General features: G+C 41.3%; 1 protein-coding gene across 5 annotated transcripts in view; it reads right to left on the bottom strand.

Annotated features, from left to right (window-relative positions):
• The window catches only part of LAS1L (LAS1 like ribosome biogenesis factor), a 37,430-nt gene that overhangs the window by 12,689 nt on the left and 1,249 nt on the right, over positions 1–23,492 (bottom strand). For all 5 annotated transcript variants that reach the window (XM_060183248.1, XM_060183250.1, XM_060183249.1 and 2 more), the window contains 5 exons: positions 23,172–23,241; positions 22,347–22,428; positions 21,251–21,532; positions 20,920–20,966; positions 563–672 (listed from right to left, as the gene is read on the bottom strand). In XM_060183248.1, coding sequence (XP_060039231.1) covers positions 563–672; positions 20,920–20,966; positions 21,251–21,532; positions 22,347–22,428; positions 23,172–23,241 — 591 coding nt within the window. The remainder of the gene's footprint in view (positions 1–562; positions 673–20,919; positions 20,967–21,250; positions 21,533–22,346; positions 22,429–23,171; positions 23,242–23,492) is intronic.

Here is a 23,492-nt window from a genome sequence, read left to right as displayed (position 1 = left end):
TTTGTCTGATTGATAATGAACAGAGCACTATTTGGGGTGGGTAGCTATTCACAGTCATACTAAGCAGGATTGGGTCTGTCAATGAACCAGGACCTAGGAAAATCCCTCATCTGTCTGCCCAATCATAACTACCCAGGGGTATGCTGATACTTTCCCATTGCATTTCAACAAAAAAGTGGCCAACATGTTAACTTTTACCTCAAACTTTGACAAGGGGGAGGCAGCAAGATGGTACAGATTAAGAGCTTTTCCAGTAGCCAAAAGCTCCACACACCACTGGATAGAGTGAAACAAAGCAGGCAGGGGATAGATGACCACTAGACATTCTTGCCTCTGAAGATTTTAGCAACTCAGAGCAGGCAACTTCTACTTGGTAGCTGGTAGGACTGGGGGAAGAGGATTATGCAGAATTCAGGGTCACTCCCATGGGGGATCTGGAAAGTCCCTGAGATTTCCTAGAGTAGGTAGAGGTTAACAAGCTGGAATTTGGAAAACAAATTTCAGTGAGGCTGCTACACTCTACCCTAGAGAGTAGGCAGCCCCTCACTGATTAGTTGCATACCTGTTTTCCAATGTAATGCCCTTGAGCTCTGCCAGAATGCTTTCCACAGGTTGGGACAGGATATTCCATTCTTTAATGGCTTGAGGTAAATGCCTAAATTTTTCTAGCACCTGCCAGCAATGAGAATTGTGTCATTAGAAGGCTGGTTTAACCAGGCAATTCTCCCACTTTCCATGATGCCTTCCCATATAATTTCTCAATAGCTCCCTTCAGGAGAGAAGACAGGGCACACTGGGGTTGGCCCACTGCTCCTTTATTGACCCTACAGGTAAACATAACCTGACCCTTAAATGCCAGGATTTCTTCCAATCTTCCTTACATATACCTTGGATTTCAGTGTCACTCAATCATCAGATGCTCAATACTGAAATACCTAGTAAGGACATTTGGCTGGAGTTGGGCAGAGATCCTTGAATAAAGGGTGAGGAGAATCAATTGATTATGAGAGAAAAACAGTTGAGGCAGAAACTGAATACACATTCTTTTCAATCCACACAGCACATACTCAAGAATAGACCACATATTAGGCCACAAAGACAGTATCAACAAATTCAAGAGCATTGAAATCATCTCAAGCATCTTCTCAGACTACAGCATAGTAAAGCTAACATTCCAACAAACAAAATTAGTAAAAGTCAAAAAACTTAGAAACTCAACAACATACTGCCTAAAAACTGCTGTGTCAAAGAGGTACTCAAGCGGGAAATTCAAATGTTTCTTGAAAAAAGTGAAAATGAAGACACAAGATATCAAAATATTTGGGACACAGCTATAGCATTAGAGGGAAACCCATGGCCATACAAGCAAACATTAGAGAACATGGAAAAGCTCAAATAACTATGCAGCTATTAAGAACAGTGAACCCACCTTCTCTGACCCATCTTGGACAGAGCTAGAAGGTTAAGTGAGCTAAGTCAGAAAGATAAAGATGAGTATGGGATGATCCCCCTCATCAACAGATGTTTAGAAAGAATAACAGAAAGGGAAACTAAAAGCAGGATTTGACTAAATGTGGAGTAGGGCACCAAAGTAAAAACCCTGGGGTGAGGGTGAGGGTGGATATTCGGCTTCCTGGGGCGGCGGGGATTGGGGGAGTGGGATGGGACACAGTCTTTTGGTGGTGGGAATGGTGTTTAATGTACACTCCTATTAATTTGTAGTCATATAAATCACTAATTAATATGAGAGGGGAAAAACATTATATGTCTCAAACTTTTTAAAGCACAGACTGAGTTGTTTTTATACACAGGCTGAGTCTTTGATATTCTGACTCGCTTAAAAGCCTAGACCAGGGAGAACAGAAGCAAGAACTGTTGTGACTTGACTTGTGATCTTAAATATTACCAAGGTAGTTCTTTATAACATGATAATGCAGATTATCTATGCATTAATATATATGAGTTACTTTTTTCTTTAATAGCTTCTTATAAAGGAAACATCGTTAACAATAATACAACATAAGTCAAAACAGTTACTAAGGATCTCCCCAACAAGAGCCCAGGCCAGAGATGGCTTTACAAACAATTCTACAAAACCTTTAGGAAATTCTACCTATACTTTTAAAGCTCTTCCAAAAGATCAAAGAAACAGGAATACTCCCTTCCATTTCTACGAAAACAAGATCACATTGATACCAAAAGAGGATAAGGACACAACAAAAAAGGAAAACTACAGATCAATATCTCTGACAAACATAAATGCTAAAATACTGAACAACATCCTAGCCAACCTAATACAGCAGTTTATCAAAAAGATTGTCTATCACAACTGAGTGAGATTTATTCCAGGAATGCAAAACTGGTTCAGTATAAGCCTGACATTCCCCGCATCAATAAAAGCAAAACCAAAAACCACATGATTATCTTAATAGATGCAGGAAAGCCTTTGACAAAATCCAATACCCATTCAAGCTCAAAACACACACAAAAAAAATGGGAATAGACAGAAAATTCCTCAAGATACTGGAGTCCATATACAACAAACCTACAGCCAATATTATACTCAATGGACAGAAGTTGAAGTATTCCTCCCCCGGGGGGGGATGGGATAGGACACAACTTTTTGGTGGTGTGAATGGTGTTTATGTACACTCTTATTAATTTCTAGTCATATAAATCATTATTTACTTAATATGAGAGGGGGGAAATTGACTGAATGTCCCAAACTTTTCAATCCACAGATCAGAGGCTGAGTCTTTGATATGTTGACTCTCTTAAAAGCCTAGACCAGGCAGAACAGAAGCAACCAAACAATGTCAAAGGACATAAATTACAGTGATGTTATGTATGATACAGCAAATCCTAACAAAGGGATTTTTCAAAGTTAACCCAAATGCCAAATAATGTGATTATAGCAATAATTGTCTATTGCCTTCTTAAGCCCTAAAACAGCAGGAACCTCTCACTTCCTCTATAGAGCCTATATTTCCCCATCCTGGAAACTCTAGGGTGGGGTTCACTTTCCTGCATGCTTCTCTCAATTCATACCAAATAATACCGTATCTGCTGATCCCAACCTAATCAACGCAACGAAAACCACCTCGCTTTGCTTCATTTCAGTCTGTGTCCAGAGATATCAGGCACGGAATATAGCAGTCGATAAAGCTGCTCGATTCACCATCAGTGGATTCGATTTAATATGCTATAATCTCCATCCTAAACACGCCCGAGCCATATACTCCAAATCGTGTCTTGCGGACGTTTACCATACGGCCTCTTCGACCTTCTACGACTCCATTACTATTGGAACTATTCAGCTTGTCAACGTATATAAGCCTCCCAGTGCCTCATGGGATAATGAGGTCCTGCCTAGCCTGAATCACCCAGCTGTTTACATTGGAGACTTTAATAGTCATCACCAAGACTGGGGATATTCCTCCACTTGTGCTGACGGCTCTATCTTAGCCGACTGGGCTTCAGTGAATGACCTCTCCCTATTATACGATCCCAAACAGCCAGGCTCTTTTCACAGTGCTAGATGGAATAAAGACTCATCACCCGACCTGTGCTGGATTAGCACAGTCAACGGCCAAGCCTTTCCTGCTACGAGACACGTTCTCAAGATCTTCCCGCACAGTCATCACTGCCCAGCAATCATCCACATTGGTCTCCAGCTCCCACTGATTCTGTGCTCAGAGAAACTAAGATGGAACTTTCGGAAAGCAAACTGGCATCTGTTCAGTGATCTTACCAACAAATCTATTCCTGCAATTCCAATTAACTCTATCCCCTCTGAAGATTCCTATAGGCGCTTCCGCCAAGCCATCTTCAAAGCAGCTTCCCAAGCCATTCCTCGTGGGAGACGTGCTAACTATACGCCTTGTCTTGATGCTGAATGCGAGCAACTACTAAAGCAGTATGAGTCAGGCGACCCAGATGTGGCTGACCATCTCATTGCCTCCCTGGATGCAGCACGCCAAGCCTGCTGGCAACAACCCACGGAAAGTCTGAACTTCACCCACTCAAGTAGGAAGGCCTGGAAGCTTCTTCATAGTCTGGGTGCTGGTAGCCAACCCCCTCCCGTCTCCCATCCTCCCGTATCTCCAAACTCAGTGGCCAGTCACCTAACTCAAGTTGGACGTGCTAAGATCGACCCAGTCTGGAAAAGAGAAATTTTCCATGAGTGGTCATCCCACTTCCGTTTATCTTGTCCATCTCCAAAACTCTCTCCCTTTACACTGTCTGAACTGGAAGATGCTTTGAAGAGGGTTAAAGTGCGAACGGCTGCTGGCTATAACATCACCCCAGAACTCATTCTTAACCTGGGCCCCGCGGCAAAGAAGTGGCTCGCTTCATTCCTGTCCCACATCTTGGAATCTGAGTCTATGCCCAAAATTTGGCGTCGTGCGAAGATTATAGTGGTTTTGAAACCAAAGAAAGACCCAACACTGGCTGCCAGCTATAGACCAATTTCTCTCCTCTCAGTGTGTTACAAACTCCTTGAGAGGCTGCTTCTGTCACGTATTTCTCATCTTACAGAGAAATTCCTATCACCCGCCCAAGCTGGTTTCCGCCCAGGAAGATCTACCTGCGAACAAGCCCTGGCCCTCTCAACTTACATTGAAAATGGATTCCAGAAGAATTTAAAGACGGGTGCTGTCTTTGTTGATCTCACAGCAGCCTATGACACGGTCTGGCACCGTGGTCTCCTAGTCAAGATCTCAAGATGCCTGCCTCCATGGGTGGCCAACACTTTATCGTTTCTTCTCCAAAAAAGAAGATTCCGGGTGCATCTGGGTGACAAGTCTAGCAGATGGAGACTGGTCTCAAGTGGCCTCCCCCAGGGCTCTGTTCTGGCTCCTACGCTATTTAATATTTACATCAATGACCTCCCAGAAACTTCTTTAAGGAAGTTCATCTACGCCGATGACATCTGCTGTGCAACTCAGGCATCCAAGTTCGACATCCTCGAGGAAACACTCATGAAAGACATGTCTCTGATATCTGATTACTGTGAAAAATGGTGACTAATCCCTAGCACTGCAAAAACGGTATCATCTGTTTTCCATCTACACCATGCCTCGGCCTCACGTGAGCTTAATGTGCAGCTTGGTGATATGAGAATCCGGCATGAAGCCCAGCCAGTCTATCTTGGCATTACTCTCGATCGCACTCTGTCATTTCATGAACATCTCATAAAAACTGCAGCAAAGGTGGGCGCGATGAATAACATCATTGCAAGACTGGCCAGCTCCTCATGGGGCGCAAGCGCTTCCACACTACGATCATCATCTCTGGCATTATGCTATTCCACTGCAGAATACTGTGCCCCAGGATGGTTCCATAGCCCCCATGTTCACTTGGTCGATTCCAAATTATATTCCTCCATGAGGATAATTTCTGGAACCATCCGTTCCACCCCAGTTCCATGGCTGCCAGTTCTTAGCAACATCGCCCCGCCAGATATTCGTCGGGATGTGGCATCATCTAAGTTCATTCCCCACGTCTACGCTCGACCGGACCTGCCAATATACGCGGATATCTTCGCCCACCCTGTCCAATGCTTGACGTCTCGTCACCCAATCTGGTCCCCTATGCCTACACTGAACTTCTCTGTTCCAGTCTCTTGGAAACAGAGTTGGCAGTCAGCTGAGGTAAAGAACAAACACCTCATCACAGACCCCTGCAAGCGTCAACCCAGCTTTGACCTAGCACGTTATGACTGGGCCCTCCTCAATCGCTATTGAACAGGCCATGGCCGGTGCACCACTATGTTCCATCGCTGGGGAGCCAGAGACGACCCAAACTGCCCCTGCGGCTACAGACATACTATGACCCACATAGTCAACGACTGCCACCTCTCCAGATTCAAAGGAGGTCTCGAAACTTTACATCAGGCTCAACCTGACGCTGTTGACTGGCTACGGAAGAAGGGCAAATGCTAGAAGAAGAAGAAGAAGGCACGGAATGTCAACCCTTCACCCTCATTACATGAGTGACACCTTTCCTTATATAGGATTCTCTAATTCCATTCCACGTGGTTCACTTCCTAACAAAGTTCCAAAACAGATATAGACCAAGTCCTATGAGATAGGGCATATGTTCACATGTATCCATAAATTAGGGAAAATATATAACTGAAAGCAAAAGTACACAATAGTCTGCAGTGAGTCAGTATGAAATTCATAATGAAAGAGTGTCTACTTAAACTCAGATGCCCTCCTTACCTATTTCCTATTATACTTCCCTCACTCACTCCCTAACCTTATCAAGGCAAGGACTGCAAAAGCTGAATAAGGGCAAGAGACTGGCATTCTTTAACAATGACTCTTTAGTCACTATCAGGGCACCCCATCAGCTGGGGCCCTAATCAGGGAAACCTAAGATTCCCAAACAGACATAATGGGCCTAGACCTCAAATAAATCCCTCTCTCCATTGTTACCGGTCATTTCCATCAGGAACAACAAAATAGACTCCTTTATGGACACCCATAGAACCTAGGACCTTTCCCTCAACTTGGATTACCAACGGTAGAGACTGTTCCATCCTCTGAAGGCAGGCTGGACAACATACTCTATGCTACACCTGAGGAAGATGGGTCCTGATATTGGGGCAGCTTGGAATTTTCCTACTCATGACCACAGAATGTGAAGTTGGATCTACAGGGATGCAGAGCTCCCATAGGCTCCTAAGCTGAATCTAAGCCCCAGATCTGGTCAGATCGATAGGGTCTACACTCAACAATATTTATACACCTTTCCCATATTTGGAAGCTACTCTGTTCCCTGATCCAAATTTCTGATCCTTTTTCCAGCCATGACATCATCTCCCAAGACAAAAACTTGGATCCACCTACATATCAGATGTCAGGATCAGGGGAAAAAAACAACTAGTATAATCACAGGCCCTTTGGAATATAACTAAAATATGCCTACGAGTTATCTACAGAACAGAGACCCACCCTCCCCAAGTCCTCATCTGCACTACTCCAGCCTTTAGATTCATGATTAGTAAACAGCTTGTTTGGCTTTATATGTTAACTCTCTTTTCAGCCACCAGGTCCCAGATGCTAGCAGGATGCCAACCAGAATTCCCTGGACAGACAACCCCACCAATATGTCCTGGATCTCTGAATCCCCAGAACCCCACCCCACTAGGGAAACAGAGAGGCAGGCTGGGAGTATGAATATACCTATCAATGCCCATGTTTAACAGGGAAGCAATTACAGAAGCCAGATCTTCCACTTTCTGCATCCCACAATGACCTTGGGTCCATACTCTCAGAGGGTTAAAGAATAGGAAAGCTTTCGGGGGAGGGGAGATGATATGGCGTTCTGGTGGTGGGAACTGTATGGCACTGTACCCCTCTTATCTTATGGTTTTGTAAATGTTTCCTTTTTTAAATAAAATAAAGAATAAATAATAATAATCAAAAAAATTATTCCCTCTCAGATCGGGGACTAGAGAGGGCTGTCCATTATCACCATTACTCTTCAACATAGTATTGAAAGTTCTAGCCATGGCAATCAGGCAAGAAAAATGAATCAATGGGGGTAGGGCGGTGGCACAGTGGGTTAAGCGCATGTGGCGCAAAGCGCAGGGACCAGCGTAAGGATCCCGGTTCGAGCCCCCGGCTCCCCACCTGCAGGGGAGTCGCTTCACAGGCGGTGAAGCAGGTCTGCAGGTGTCTATCTTTCTCTCCCCTTCTCTGTATTCACCTTCTCTCTCCATTTCTCTCTGTCCTATCCAACAACGAATTGTGTCAACAAGGGCAATAATAATAACCACAATGAAGCTACAACAAGGGCAACAAAAGGGGGAAAAAATGGCTTCCAGGAGCGGTGGATTCATAGTGCAGGCACCGAGCCCAGCAATAACCCTGGAGGAGAAAAAAAAAAAAAAAAGAAAAATGAATCAATGGAAGAGATTGAAAGGTATGAAGTCAAACTCTCACTACTGATATGATAGTATACATAGAAAAACCTAAAGAGTCTAGCAGAAAGCTTCTGGAAATTATTAGGCAATATAGCAAGGTGTCAACTACAAAATCAATGTACAAAAATCAGTGGCATTTTTTTATGCAAACACTAAATCTGAAGAAGAGGATACCCAGAACTCACAACCATTCACCGCTGCAACAAAATCAATAAAATATCTAGAAATAAACTTGACCAATGAAGTGAATGACTTGTATACTGAAAACTATGAGTCGCTATTCAAAGAAATAGAAAAGGAATTGTAAAGATAGTCCATACTCATGGACTGGAAGAATTAATATCTTCAGAATGAATTCTCCCCGGAGCCATATACAAATCTAATGCAACACTCATCAAAGTTCCACCAACCTTCTCTAAGAGAGTAGAACAAAAATTACAATAATTTATCTGTAACCAACAAACACCTAATATCGCCAAAACCATTTTGAGGAAAAGAAAAAGAAATGGAAGCATCACACTCCCAGATCTCAAACTATATTATAAGGCCATCATCATCAAAACAGCCTGGTACTGGAACAGAAACAGGCACACCAACCAGTGGAAAAGAACTGAAAGCCCAGAACTAAGCCCCCACACCTATGGACATCTAATCCTTGATAAGGGGGCCCAAAGTATTAAATGAAGAATGGAAGCTCTCTTCAATAAATGGAGCTAGGAAAACTGGGTTGAAACATGCAGAAGAATGAAACTGAACCACTTTATCTCACCAGAAACAAAAGTCAACTCCACGTGGATCAAGGACCTAGATGATAGACAAGAAACTATCAAGTACTTAGAGGAATACATTGGTGGAAAATAAACATAAACCTCAAGAACATCTTTGACAATACAAATCCAGTTGCAAGGAAGACTAAACAAAAACAAATCAACCAACTACATCAAATTGTAAAGCTTTGGCTGTGTTTCTATTCCACTGGCCATGAAAGGGCACTTGGCTGAGTAAAGATGTCTGCGATTTGATAATCTGGCTTACACCGTGACACACTTTGATTATAAGATTTATCAGCCAAACCAACGCAACGATTGCCACCTCAACATGCTTCACCTCAGACTGTGTCCAGAGACTTCACGTGTGGAATGACAACCCTTCAGCTTTACTCGGGTGAGACCTTTCCTTTTATAGTAAACTCTAATTTCATCTCAGGTGGTTCACTTTCTAAAAAAGTCCCATAACCTAGAGTATACACCAGTTTCTGTGAGAGAGAGCTTATGTTCACACGTATCCATAAACTACTGCAAAATATATACCTGAAAGCAGAAGTACACTAGACTTTGCAGTGAGTACCTCCCTAACACTTCCTCTCCACTATTAGAAGCTTTGGGCCCATGATTGCTCAACAATTTGTTTGGCCTCGTAGGTTAACTATCTTTTCAATCACCAGGTTCCAGATGCCACCAGGATGCTGGCCAGGCTTCCCTGGATTGAAGACCCCACCAATGTGTCCTGGAGCACAGCTTCCCCAGAGACACACCCTACTAAGGAAAGAGAGAGGCAGACTGGGAGTATGGACCAACCAGTCAATGCCCATGTTCAGGGGGGAAGCAATTACAGAAGCCAGACCTTCTATCTTCTGCAACCCTCAATGACCCTAGGTCCATGCTCCCAGAGGGATGGAGAATGGGAAAGCTATCAGGGGAGGGGGTGGGTTATGGAGATTGGGTGGTGGGAATTGTGTGGAGTTGTACCCCTCCTACCTTATGGTTTTGTTAATTAAAACTTTCTTTAAAAAATTAAATGATAAAAAAAAAAGATTTATCAGCCAACCCCAGACACTTTAGCATGCTGATGACACCAAGTTAAAAGAAGGAAACAAACTGTCAAGACTTCCAGAGGCGGGGCTATAAGCAGCAGCAGATCTGTTTCTCTCCTCTCCTCTTCCGGATCAACTAGGAATACCAAAGGAGACCACCTGGGACTGAAACAAGACAGGACTAGAACCACTAAAGGAACCCACCAAATCACTGGTGAGTGCAAACATGTGGATGGTGACAGATAGGAGCCTAGGGAGAGATTAAGTGGCTGGTAACAGTCTGACGCTCTATCAGTTGAAACACCACCTCCAGAGTGTCCCACCAACAAGGGGACAGCTGAAGGGAGGAGAGGACTCCCCAGAGACTCACCAAGTACAACTCTGAGTCTCCATTGCTACTGCCCTCAGAATCTAGAGCAGCGGCAGAGAGGGACACCGGGGGACAGAGATCTAACCAGCAAATTCAGGAGAAGACCTATACCTAGGTGGCATAGCTGTGGGGCTGTGAAAGTCTCTTTGCATAACCACCAGATTATCTCTGCCACACCCTGCCTTATCTCTTAGTTAGGAATCAGTGATTAAGTTAAGAAGCCTACTTATAGTTAGAAGCCCTCAGGCTCCCATAGCCTACAGAGAAGAAAAAAAAAGAGGCTTTTAAATCACTGAGCTCCAACTCAGGGATTAAAATACTATTGAAACAACTGTTAACTTCCACCACTGTGAACCCTTTAACTACCTTACTAAGACACAAGTCAATCCAGGAAATAGTGATCAGTAATTTGAAAAGTACTAAGAGAGGGAACTCATAACAATATATAAAATGGGTAAACGAACAAGAAGAAATACTGGAGAAACTAAACAGGACAACAGTCCAGCTAAAAGCCGCCCCAAAGGGTGAAGCACAAAATAACGAGTTCAACATACAAACATTAGGTAAGGAAATAATCACAGGAGTTAGTAAAAAGTTTGAAAGAATTATAATCAGAAATACAGGAACAACAAATGAGACTCTAGAAGAAAACACTAACTATCTCAAGGTTATTAGAGAGCTGAAAGCTGAAATAGCTGAGCTAAGAACACAACTAGCTGGACAAGCTAAAACAGTATCAGAACAGGGTAACAAAATAGATGAACTCCAGAAAACAGTAGAGGACAGAGAAAATATAATCAATGAGGCTGAAGACAGAATTAGCAAGACTGAGGACGAATCAGAGATAACTAAAAAAAGAAGTAAGAGATCTCAAAAAGAGATTAAGAGATACTAAAATCAACAAAAGAGACCCATGGGATGACTTCAAAAGAAACAATATATGCATTATTGGCTTGCCAGAGGAAGAGAGGGAGAGGAAGAAAGCATTCTTCAGGCCATAATAGCTGAAAATTTCTCTAGTCTACACAACATCAAAGACATAAAGATTCAAGAAGCCCAAAGGGTCCCAAACAAAATTAATCCAGACTTAAAGACACCAAGACACAACATATTTAGAATGGAAAGGAATAAGGATAAAGAAAGGATCCTGAAGGATGCAAGAGAAAAACAGTCACCTACAGAGGAAAACCCATAAGATTAGCAGCAGACTTCTCCACACAAACACTACAGCCCAGAAGAGAATGGCAATATATCTATAGAGTGCTCAATGAGAAAGGCTTTCAACCAAGAATACTATATCCTGCTAGACTGTCATTCAGAGTAAATGGAGGCATCAAAACCTTCTCAGACAAGCAACAGTTAAAGGAATCAACTATCACCAAGCCTGTCCTGAAAGAAGTTCTGAAAGGTCTTCTAGAAACAGTCAGACCATCATAAATAGGACATAAAAGAACACTCTAAAAATCTACAAGAATGGCATTAAAATATCTTTAATCTTTGATATCAATAAATGTCAATGGCCTGAATTCATCTATTAAAAGACACAGAGTAGGAAGATGGATCAGAAAACACAACCCAACAATATGCTGTCTACAGGAAACCCACCTAACTCAACAAGACAAACACAGACTTAAAGTGAAAGGATGGAAAACTATCATACAAGCCAATGGCTCAAAAAAAAGGGTAGGAACAGCTATTCTCATATCTGACATGATAGACTTTAAAATAGATAAGATTTAAAAAGATAGGAATGGACACTACTTAATGCTCAGAGGATCAGTCAATCAAGAGGACTTAACAATTATTAACATCTATGCACCCAATGAGAAGCCATCAAAATACACCAAATGTCTACTGAAAGAGCTACAGCAATATATTAATAGCAACACAGTCATAGTAGGGGACTTCAACACCCCACACTCTCAACTTGACAGATCATCCACGCAGAAAATCAATAAAGACATAAGGGAGCTAAATGAAGAGATAGATAAACTAGAACTATTGGACATTTTCAGATTCATTCATCTAAGAAACTGGAATACACATTTTACTCAAATCCACATGGGATTTGGGTCTATTCTCAAGGATAGACCATATGTTAGGCCACAAAAACAGCAAATTCAAGAGCATTGAAATCATCCCAAGCATCTTCTCAGACCACAGTGGAATGAAACTAACACTTAACAATCAACAAAAGATTAGTAATAGTCCCAAAATGTGGAAGCTCAACAGTACACTTCTTAACAACTTCTGGGTCAAAGAGGAAATCAAGGAAGAAATCAAAATGTTTCGAGACTTCAATGAAAATGAAGACACAAGCTATCAAAATATTTGGGACACAGCTAAAGCAGTACTAAGAGGGAAGTTCATAGCTATACAAGCATACATTAGGAAACAAGAAAAAGCAAAAATAAACAGCCTGATTGCATATCTTAAAGACCTAGAAGAAGAACAACAAAGGAACCCTAAAGCAACCAGAAGGACAGAAATCACTAAAGTTAGGGCAGAAATAAATAACATTGGGAATAAGAAAACCATACAAAAGATCAACGAAAGTAAATGTTGGTTCTTTGAAAGAATGAACAAAATCGACAAACCTTTAGCCAGATTCACAAAACAAAAAAGGGAGAAGATCCAAATAAATCGGATAGTAAATGAAAGAGTAGATATCACAACAGACATCACAGAAATTCAACATATCATGCGAGGATTCTATGAACAACTATATGCCACCAAGTTAGAGAACCTAGAAGAAATGGACGATTTCCTAGATACGTACCAACTTCCAAAACTAAGTAAAAAGGAAGTGGATGACATGAAGAGGCCCATCACAGCCAAGGAAATTGAAACAGTTACCAAAAACCTCCCCAAAAATAAAAGTTCTGGACCAGATGGTTTTACAAATGAATTCTACAAAACTTTCAAAGAAGAACTAATACCTCTACTTTTAAAAGTCTTCCAGAAGATTGAAGACACCGGAATACTCCCTGTCAGTTTCTATGAAGCTAACATCACTCTGATACCAAAAACAGACAGAGACACAACCAAAAAAGAAAACTACAGACCAATATCTCTGATGAACATAGATGCTAAAATACTGAACAAAATTCTAGCCAACCGTATACAGCAGTATATTTAAAAGATTGTTCATCATGACCAAGTGGGGTTTATCCCAGGCATGCAAGGTTGGTTTAATATACATAAATCAATCAATGTGATCCACCACATCAACAAAAACAAGACCAAAAAGCACATGGTCATATCAATAGATGCAGAGAAAGCCTTTGACAAAATACAACATCCCTGAAGATAGTGGAGTCTATATAGCAAACCTACAGCCAACATCATACTCAATGGTGAAACTGGAAGCATTTCCACTTAGATCAGGTACTAGACAGGGATGTCCACTATCACCATTACTATTCAACATACTGTTGGAAGTTCTTGCCATAGCAATCAGGCAGGAGCAAGGAATTAAAGGGATACAGATTGGAAAAGAAGAAGTCAAACTCTCCCTATTTGCAGATGACATGATAGTATACACAGAAAAACCTATCAGTAGTTAATTAATATGAGAGGGGGAAATCAATTGTATGTCTCAAAGTTTCTCAAAAGACAAACTGAATCTTTTTAATATATAGGCTGTGTATTTGATATGCGGACTCTCTCAAAAGCCTAGACCAAGTAGATTAGAAGCATCCAATAGCACAGCTATATACAAGATACTGGGTACTGTACAGCAAACCATAACAAAGGGACTTTTCAAAGTTAACCCAATAAATAAATAAAGTGATGATAATATTAACTATTGACTGTCTTTTTGAACCCTAAGACAGCAGGAACCTCACATCTCCAATATAGAGCCTTTACTTCCCCCAGTCCTGGAACCCTTGGATAGGGCCCACTTTCCTGTATGCATCTCCCAATCCAAACCAAATAATATTGCATCCGCCGATCACATCCTAACCAAAGCAACGATTGCCACCTCAATATGCTTCACCTCAGACTGTATCCAGAGACTTCACGTGTGGAATGACAACCCTTCAACTTCATTACTCGGGTGAGACCTTTCCTTTTATAGTACACTCTAATTTCATCTCAGGTAGTTCACTTTCTAACAAAGTCCCATAATCTAGATATACACCAGTTTCTGTGAGAGAGAGCTTATGTGCACACGTATCCATAAACTACTGCAAAATATATACCTGAAAGCAGAAGTACATTAGAGTTTGCAGTGAGTACCTCCCTAACACTTCCTCTCCACTATTCCAAGCTTGGGATCCATGATTGCTCAAATTGTTTGGCCTCATATGTTAACTCTCTTTTCAATCACCAGGTTCCAGATGCCACCTGGATGCTGGCTAGGCTTCCCTGGACTGAAGACCCCACCAATGTGTCCTGGAGCTCAGCTTCCCCAGAGACACACCTTACTAGGGAAAGAGAGAGGCAGACTGGGAGTATGGACCGACCAGTCAACGCCCATGTTCAGCGGGGAAGCAATTACAGAAGCCAGACCTTCTACCTTCTGCAACCCTCAATGACCCTGGGTCCATGCTCCCAGAGGGCTAGAGAATGGGAAAGCTACCATGGGAGGAGGGGATTATGGGGATTGGGTGGTGGGAATTGTGTGGAGTTGTACCCCTTCTACCTTATGTTTTTGTTCACTAATCCTTTCTTAAATAAAAAATTTAAAAAACAAACAAACAAAAAAAAAACCTAAGGAATTCAGCAAGAAGCTTTTGGAAATCATCAGGAAAGACAGTAAGGTGTCAGGCTATAAAATTAACATTCAAAAGTCAGTGGCATTCCTCTATGAAAACACTAAGCTAGAAGAAATTGAAATCCAGAAATCAATTCCTTTTACTATAGCAACAAAAACAATAAAATATCTAGGAGTAAACATAACCAAAGAAGTGAAAGACTTGTATACTGAAAATTATGAGTCACTACTCAAGGAAACTGAAAAAGACAGAAAGAAGTGGAAAGATATTCCATGTTCATGGGTTGGAAGAATTAACATCATCAAAATAAATATACTACCCAGAGCCATCTACAAATTTAATGCTAGCCCCATCAAGATCCCAAGCACATTTTTTAGGAAAATAGAAAAAATGCTACAAATGTTTATCTGGAACCAGAAAAGACCTAGAATTGCCAAAACAATCTTGAGAAAAAAGAACAGAACCGGAGGCATCACACTCCCAGATTTCAAACCGTATTATAGGGCCATTGTCATCAAAACTGCTTGGCACTGGAACATCAATAGACACACTGACCAGTGGAATAGAATTGAGAGCCCAGAAGTGAGCCCCCACACCTACGGACATCTAATCTTTGACAAAGGGGCTCAGATTATTAAATGGGGAAAGCAGAGTCTCTTCAACAAATGGTGTTGGAAACAATGGGTTGAAACATGCAGAAGAATGAAACTGAACCACTGTATTTCACCAAATCCAAAAGTAAATTCCAAGTGGATCAAGGACTTGGATGTTAAACCACAAACTATCAGTTACTTAGAAGAAAATATTAGCAGAACTCTTTTCCACATAAATTTTAAAGACATCTTCAATGAAACGAATCCAATTACAAAGAAGACTAAGGCAAGTATAAACCTATGGGACTACATCAAATCAAAAAGCTTCTTCACAGCAAAAGAAACCACTATCCAAACCAATGGGTCTATTTCTGAGAACCCTCACAGAATAGGAGAAGATCTTTACATGCCATACATCAGACAAGAGTTTAGTAACCAACATATATAAAGAGCTTGCCAAACTCAATAAGACAACAAATAACCCCATCCAAAAATGGGGGGAGGACATGGACAGAATATTCACCACAGAAGACATCCAAAAGGCCGTGAAACACATGAAAAAATGCTCCAAGTCTCTGTCAGAGAAATGCAAATAAAGACAACAATGAGATACCACTTCACTCCTGTTAGAATGTCATAGATCAGAAAAGGTAACAGCAGCAAATGCTGGAGAAGGGTGTGGGGTAAAAGGAACCCTCCTACACTGCTGGTGGGAATGTCAATTGGTCCAACCTCTGTGGAGAACAGTTTGGAGAACTCTCAGAAGGATAGAAATGGACCTACCCTATGCTCCTGCAATTCCTCTCCTGAGGATAGATCCTAAAGAACCCAACATATCCATCCAAAAAGATCTATGTACACATATGTTCTTGGCAGCACAATTTGTAATAGCCAAAACCTGGAAGCAACCCAGGTGTCCAACAACAGATGAGTGGCTGAGCAAGTTGTGGTATATATACACAATGGAATAGTATTCAGCTGTAAAAAATGGTGACTTCACCGTTTTCAGTCGATCGTGGATGGACCTTGAAAAAATCATGTTGAGTGAAATAAGTTAGAAACAGAAGGATGAATATGGGATGATCTCACTCTCAGGCAGAAGTTGAAAAACAAGATCAGAAACGAAAACACAAGTAGAACCTGAAATGGAATTGGCGTATCGCACCAAAGTAAAAGACTCTGGGGTGGGTGGGTGGGGATAATACAGGTCCAAGAAGGATTCAGAGGACCGAGTGGGGGTTGTATCGTTATATGGGAAACTGGGGAATGTTATGCATGTACAAACTATTGTACTTACTGTTGAATGTAAAACATTAATTCCCCAATAAAAAAAATCAGAAAAGGAAAAAAAATTGTAAAGCTTCTGCACAGCCAAAGGAACCATCACCGAAGAAAGAGACTTCTCACAGAATGGGATAAGATATTCACATGCCACAAATCTGACTAGAGACTAATAAGCAAAATACATAAAGAACTCACCAAACTTCGCAACAAAAAAGCAAATGATCCCATTGAAAAATAGGCAGAGGATAAGAACAGAATATTCACTACAGAATAGATCCAAAAGCCTAACAAACACATGAAGAAATTGCTCCAGGTCACTGATTGTTAGAGAAATACAAGTAAAGACAACATTGAGATACCACCTCACCCTTATAAGAATGACTTACATCAAAAATGACAAATGCTGGAGAGGTTGTGGGGACAAAGGAACCCTCTTATACTTCTGGTGGGAATGTAAATTAGTCCAACCTCTGTGGAAAGTAGTCTAGATAACTCTCACAAGGAAAGACATGGACCTTCCCTATGACCCAGTAATTGTTCTCCTAGGGATATATCCTAAGGACTCCATAACACCCAACCAAAAAGATATGTATACACCTATTTTCATAGCAGCACAATTCCTAATAACTAAAATCTGGAAGCAAACCAGGTACCCAGCAACAGAAGAATGGCTGAGAATGCTGTGGTGTATTTACACTAAGCAACTATTAAGAACAATGAACCCATCTTCTGTGACCCATCTTGGATGAAGCAAGCAGGAATTATGTTAAGTGAGCTAAATTCGAAAGACAAAGATGAGTATGGGATGATCCCGCCCATAAACAGAATTTGAGAATGAAGAAAGAAAAGGAAACTCAAAGCAGAATCTGACTGAGTTTGCAGTATGACACCAAAGTATAAGTCTCTCAGTGGAGGGTGAGAGTAAATGTTCAGCTTCACTAGGGGGTGGGGGAGGGGGAACACAGGCCTTTGGTGGTGGGAGTAGTGTTAATATACACTCCTATTAACTTACAGTCTCACAAATAACTATTTATTTAATACAAGAAGGGAAAATTGAATGTTTCAAACTTGTTGATGCACAGACCAGAGGCTGAGTATATGTTCCTTCAATCTAAGCACTTAAGACTTCAAATTGGAAATCAGTTGAATTTTAACAGTGGGTTCAAATTGTTAATGTATTTCTAATAATAACGTGTTCTTTGAAATATTAAATCTCCTGAAAGCTTAGTCCAGGGAGAACAGAAGCAACTAGTGGTGTTACTTTATAAGATATAGCTAGATATAAAGAACATAAAAGGAGGGCAGGGGTAGATAACATAATGGTTATGCAAAGACTCTCATGCCTGAGGGTCCAAAGACCCAGGTTCAATCCCCTGCACCACCATAAACCAGAGCTGAGCAGTGCTCTGGTTAAAAAATAAATAAATAAAAGGACATAAATTATGGTGAGGTCTTGCATGATACAGAAAATCCTAAAAATAGCATTTTCAAATTTAACCCAATTGTCAAATAATTTGGTTACAGCAATAACTATCTATTGCCTTCTTCAACCCTAAGGCAGCAGGAAACTTCCCTTTTCTCTATAAAGCCATATATCTCCCAGTCCTGAAACCTCTAGGGTGGGGCTCACTTTCCTGCATGCTTCTCTCAGGTCATACCAACTGATACTGCATCTGCTGATCCCAACCTAAATAATGCAACCAGTACCACCTAAGCATGCTTCACTTTCAATTGTGTCCAGAGAATTCAGGCGTGGAATGTCAACCCATTCAGCCTCATTACTCGGGTGAGACCTTTACTAGCTCATAGGACTCCTTAACTCCTTTTCAGGTGGCACACTTCTTAACAAAACCTCAAAACCTAGATATAGACCAGTGCCCATGAGATAGGGCACATGTACATGTATCCTTAAGTTAGGGGGAAATATATACCTTAAAGCAAAAGTGCACAATAATATGCAGTGAGTCAATAAGTGAAACAAGCAAGTAGAAAGACCTAAAAATAGACACCTTAAAGTACCTAATAAAATAGTTTCTACTTAGACTTAAATACCCTTCTCACCTACCTCCTATTACACGCCCCTCAATGACTCCAAAGCTAACCTTGTCATATAAAGTACGGACTACAAAAGCTGAAGAAGGGCAAGAGACTGTCATACTTCAATGATGACTCTGTAGTCACAACCAGGACACCCTATCACCTGGGGCTCTAGTTGGGGAGTCCTGAGATTCCCACACAGACACGATGGGGCTAGACCTCTAACAGATCCCTCTCACCACTGTCACTGGTCATCTCCATCATGAACAACATAATGGACCCCTTTGTGGTCCCCTATAGGACTTTGCCCTCAATGTGGATCAATAATGGTAGGGACTGTTCCATTCTCCGAAGGGAGGCTGGACAACATACTCTTACCTACTACCCGAGGAGGATGGGTCCTGAAATTAGTGCAGCTTGGAATGTTCCTAGCCATGACCAAAGAATGTGAGCTCAGTCCTACTGGGATGCAGAGGTTATATAGGCTCCTGTGCTGCATATGAGCCACAGATCAAATTGATGGGGTTTACAGTTAATATTATTTATATACTTTCCCAATATTTGGGAGCTACTCTCTTCCCTGATCCAGCTTATAAGTTCTTTTTCCGGCTATGATACCATCTCCCCAGACAATAACCTGGGTCCACCTGCATATTAGATGTCAGCCAGAGGCAAACACTAGTAAAGTCATGGGTCCTCTACAATATACCTAAAACAGACCTACTAACTTTTTCCAAAATGGAGACACCAAATCTTCATCTGCAATATTCTTGCCTTTAGGTTCACGATTAGTCAACAATTTGTTCTGATATATATATATATTTTTTAATTTTTTAAATATTTATTTTATTTATTCCCTTTGTTGCCCTTGTTGTTTTATTGTTGTAGTTATTATTTTTGTTGTCATTGTTGGATAGGACAGAGAGAAATGGAGAGAGGAGGGGAAGACAGAGAGGAGGAGAGAAAGATAGACACCTGCAGACCTGCTTCACCGCCTGTGAAGCGACTCCCCTGCGGGTGGGGAGACGGGGCTGGAACCGGGATCCTTATGCCGGTCCTTGTGCTTTGTGCCACCTGCGCTTAACCCGCTGTGCTACAGCCTGACTCCCTGCTTTATATATTAACTCTTTTTCAGCCACCAGGTTCCAGATGATACCATGATGCCAACCTGACTTCCCTTCGCAGACCATGTGTCTTGGAGCCATGTCTCCCCAGAGCCCTGCCCCACTAGGGAAAGAGAGAGATAGGCTGGGAGTATGGATCGAACTTCCAACTCCCATGTTCAGCGGAGAAGCAATTACAGATGCCAGACCTTCCACCTTCTGTACTCCACAAGGATCCTGGGTCCATGCTCCCAGAGGGATAAAGCTTAGGGAAGCTCTCAAGGGAGAGGATTGGATATGTAGCTCTGAGTTGGGCGTTGTGTGGAAATGTACTTCTTTTATCTATAGCCTTGTCAATATTTTCATTTTATAAATGAAATTAAAAAAAAAGAATTGAGGAAGCCATATTCTGATTATGGTTCTATCATTAAATGTACATGTGACCTTTAGTCAATACTTTCAATCATCCATGGCTTCAACTTCTATTAAATAATATATATTTATTTTAATGAGAAAGAAACACGAGAGCACTGCTCATCTCTGGCTCCTTGTGGTACTGGGTATTGAGCCTCGACTCTGGGGCTTCAGGTATACTAATAATATGCTCACATACTTCTATCTATTTCTCCTAGGTCATGGCTTCAATTTCTTCATCCATGAAAAGGGTTAAGCTAAATGGTTTATATGCCATCGTCATTGTCATAAAACATTCCTCAAGCTCACTTGATATAGAAAAGTTCCTATATACCTTCTGTTGGTCAGCTGAAGTACTGAATAGCTATGAAACCAACCACCATACCTAGGTGTTCCCCACCATCCATTCAGGCAGATTACCCAAATTCAATCATTCGCTCCTTTCTATTAGTGTGAATAATCAGCCAACTGGACCCTGCTCCTCATCTCCTTTCTAATGGTCTGCCTTCCTACCCTCACCACCCAATTTACTCAAGCTTTGCTATATATTTTTTTCAAATTCCTTTTCAGGACTACTCACAGTATTTTCCAAGAAGGAAGAAATGGCAGAGATAGAAGAAAAAAACATCATTATGAGTACTTCCTTACCTTAAATTGCTCCTCTTCATATGATACCAGCAGTTCTCGGACTCTTTCTGAAAACAAAATAAGAAAATAGAAAGGTATACAGTCCAGGTGCCTAGGATTCTGAGTCCCTCTTACCTCATTTCTTGAGCTGAAAAGTGAGAACTAGAACTCTTGCTTGCCTCTTTTACTTCACAGGGTTAAAGGAAGATGGTTTGACAGTGATTTTTCTTTTTAAGCTAAGACTCACCACAACCCCCAGAGGAAATTCTGATCCAGGGAAATAACCAGTGTCAACACTAAGTCTGAGTCTTCTTAGCTCATGGGTCTCTCTATACTTCCTCAAAATACCTACCATAGTGTTCCTTATGTTTCAGAGCCTTTTCCCAATGTGAATCAACCTCTTTGTTGTCTTTGCTCTCTCCATCAGCCTTGACATTTGGTTCTGCACCTTTCCCCTCATCCTTAGGCTCTGGTCTCTGTTCTGCGATGTCATCAACAGCAATATTCTTATCTTCCTCTTGCTCCTCTTCATCTATCTCTTCCTTGTCTTCCAACTCCCAGTTATCTCTCAAGCTATTTTCCAGTTGGCGGCACCAGTAGGTCTTCTGGAGCCAATCCAGAACAAAGTAGCAGCCTAGAAGGAGAGTAAGAAAGAAAGTACAATAGGAATGGCCACAGACAAGTAGCTCCTAGCAGATTTTGGGTCTTCCAGTCTCATACATATGAGAATCCCAGGAAAGAAGACTGGTTCCAAGAAGTTGCAAATCTCACATGTCTATAGCCAGCACCTCTTGCTCTGTTTTTTTTCCCCCCCATGCTTTTTTTGTTTTGTTTTCTCCTGCTCATCAGCACCCTTCCTAGAAAAAATTAATACTGAACTTGGAGATGGATACCAAAAAATGTACTGGACTGGAAATGAAGGAGCAGGGGGACCCAGACCCAGTAAGTAGTTATATGACCTTAGTTAAGTGTCTTTCTTCTTCTAGATCTCAGTTTCCCCAACACAAAGTGATTAGATTGAATCAGATGTTCTTAAGTAGGATGTAGTATCCAAAGAACCCTTGAGTTTAAGATACTTGAAGGCTCATACTACTTCGTAAACTGCCTCCAATTCCCTTGACTCAGGCACAAAATATAAGGCGATGTCAACAAATTCTATAATTATGGTGTCAAAACCGTGTCCTGAAACCTAAAGCAAAAGGAGAAATTAGTCTTTAAAATTTAGTCTTTAAAATTTTGATATACTGTTCACCATAGGTTTTCCTGCATTAAAATGATAGGTATCTTGACTGCTGAACATTTAATACATTCTCAAATTCTGTGCCAAAGGTAAGAGCCTCACTTGCTTTATTCTAGGTGGTGGACTTGCTTTTTTATCCCACTACCCAAAATGAACCCAGTCCAGGTCACTGGACTTAATGTGATAGGCATACTCCCTGTGGACTCACCTCTACGGCAGTCATTTATATGGGGCATTTTCTTGTGGGTCAACTCATGGCGAAGTTCAACAATCCAATCTGGAATATTCACCTGATTGTTAGGGAGGGTGTGAGTGTAAAAATTAGAGAAAGCAGGAAGTGACTATGGAGATTAATTAGGCTGGCCTCCCCCATTTTATAGACAGAGAAAAAGATATCCAAAGAGGAGGTTTGGATTTTAGCATGAGAGTCAAGATCAGAAACCAAGTCTGTTTCCTACATATTTTCTTTTCTTTTTTATTGCTTTGTGCAGGTAGTCTTTAAAATCAGAAAAGATACTACCTCCTCCACCAACTACTCGTCACTGATGAAGAAATTCTTGTGAGCAAACATGAATACCTTCTCTAACTTCTCTCTTTCCCTTCGGTAGTCTTTACTCTTCTTTCTTTACTCCCAAGAAAAAAAAATTCTCATGATGACTGAAAACTTACCTCCTTTCTGGGCCTCTACACACCTCACATATTTACTTAACATAGCAGGAAACTTTGGCATTTTCATGTTGTATAAGCTTGTCTCTTCCCTCAAACAGTCAGTTTCTTGAGAAAAGGTGCTGTGACTACTTTTCCCTGTCTCCAACAAACAGTGCATCCCAGTGCCTCCACTTAACTAGAACACCACTGGCTCATGAGATAGGCCAAGTCCATTCAACAAGGAAAGCTGAAATGCTAGGGATCTTGCTGGGCTTGAACAGGAGTGTTAGGAAAAGCTAATCTGACTGTGCCCATATCATCCCAGGCCCTATTTCTTAAGCCTTCCTGGAGAAAAATAATTGAGCAAGGTCACTTTCATACATACCTCCTGAGCCAAGAACTTAAGGGGGAGCTTGGAAAACTTAGTCTTCCGCTCTGAGATAAGATTCACAAACCTGGGATTGAAAGAGAAATAAATGGCATAACCCAAATAACCATTTCACTGAAATCAGTGGGGCTCCAAAATAGCTTGGTGAGCTATGGACATGGCATTTCCACAACTTTTCCACTGAGAGTTCTGTCCTATACTTATGGTTGGTGACTTTGGCTCCAAAGCAGGACAGTTTCTCTTAATCTATTCTGTACTAAAGTCATATGGGTGATAAAATAAAACACTGCACTGCTCTTCATGAGCTTAATCTAGAAA

The sequence above is a fragment of the Erinaceus europaeus genome, chromosome X, assembly GCF_950295315.1.
Source record: "Erinaceus europaeus chromosome X, mEriEur2.1, whole genome shotgun sequence".
Taxonomy (NCBI): domain Eukaryota; kingdom Metazoa; phylum Chordata; class Mammalia; order Eulipotyphla; family Erinaceidae; genus Erinaceus; species Erinaceus europaeus.
The sequence above is the reverse complement of the archived record's forward strand: the minus strand, read 5'-3'. Positions and strand labels throughout refer to the sequence as shown.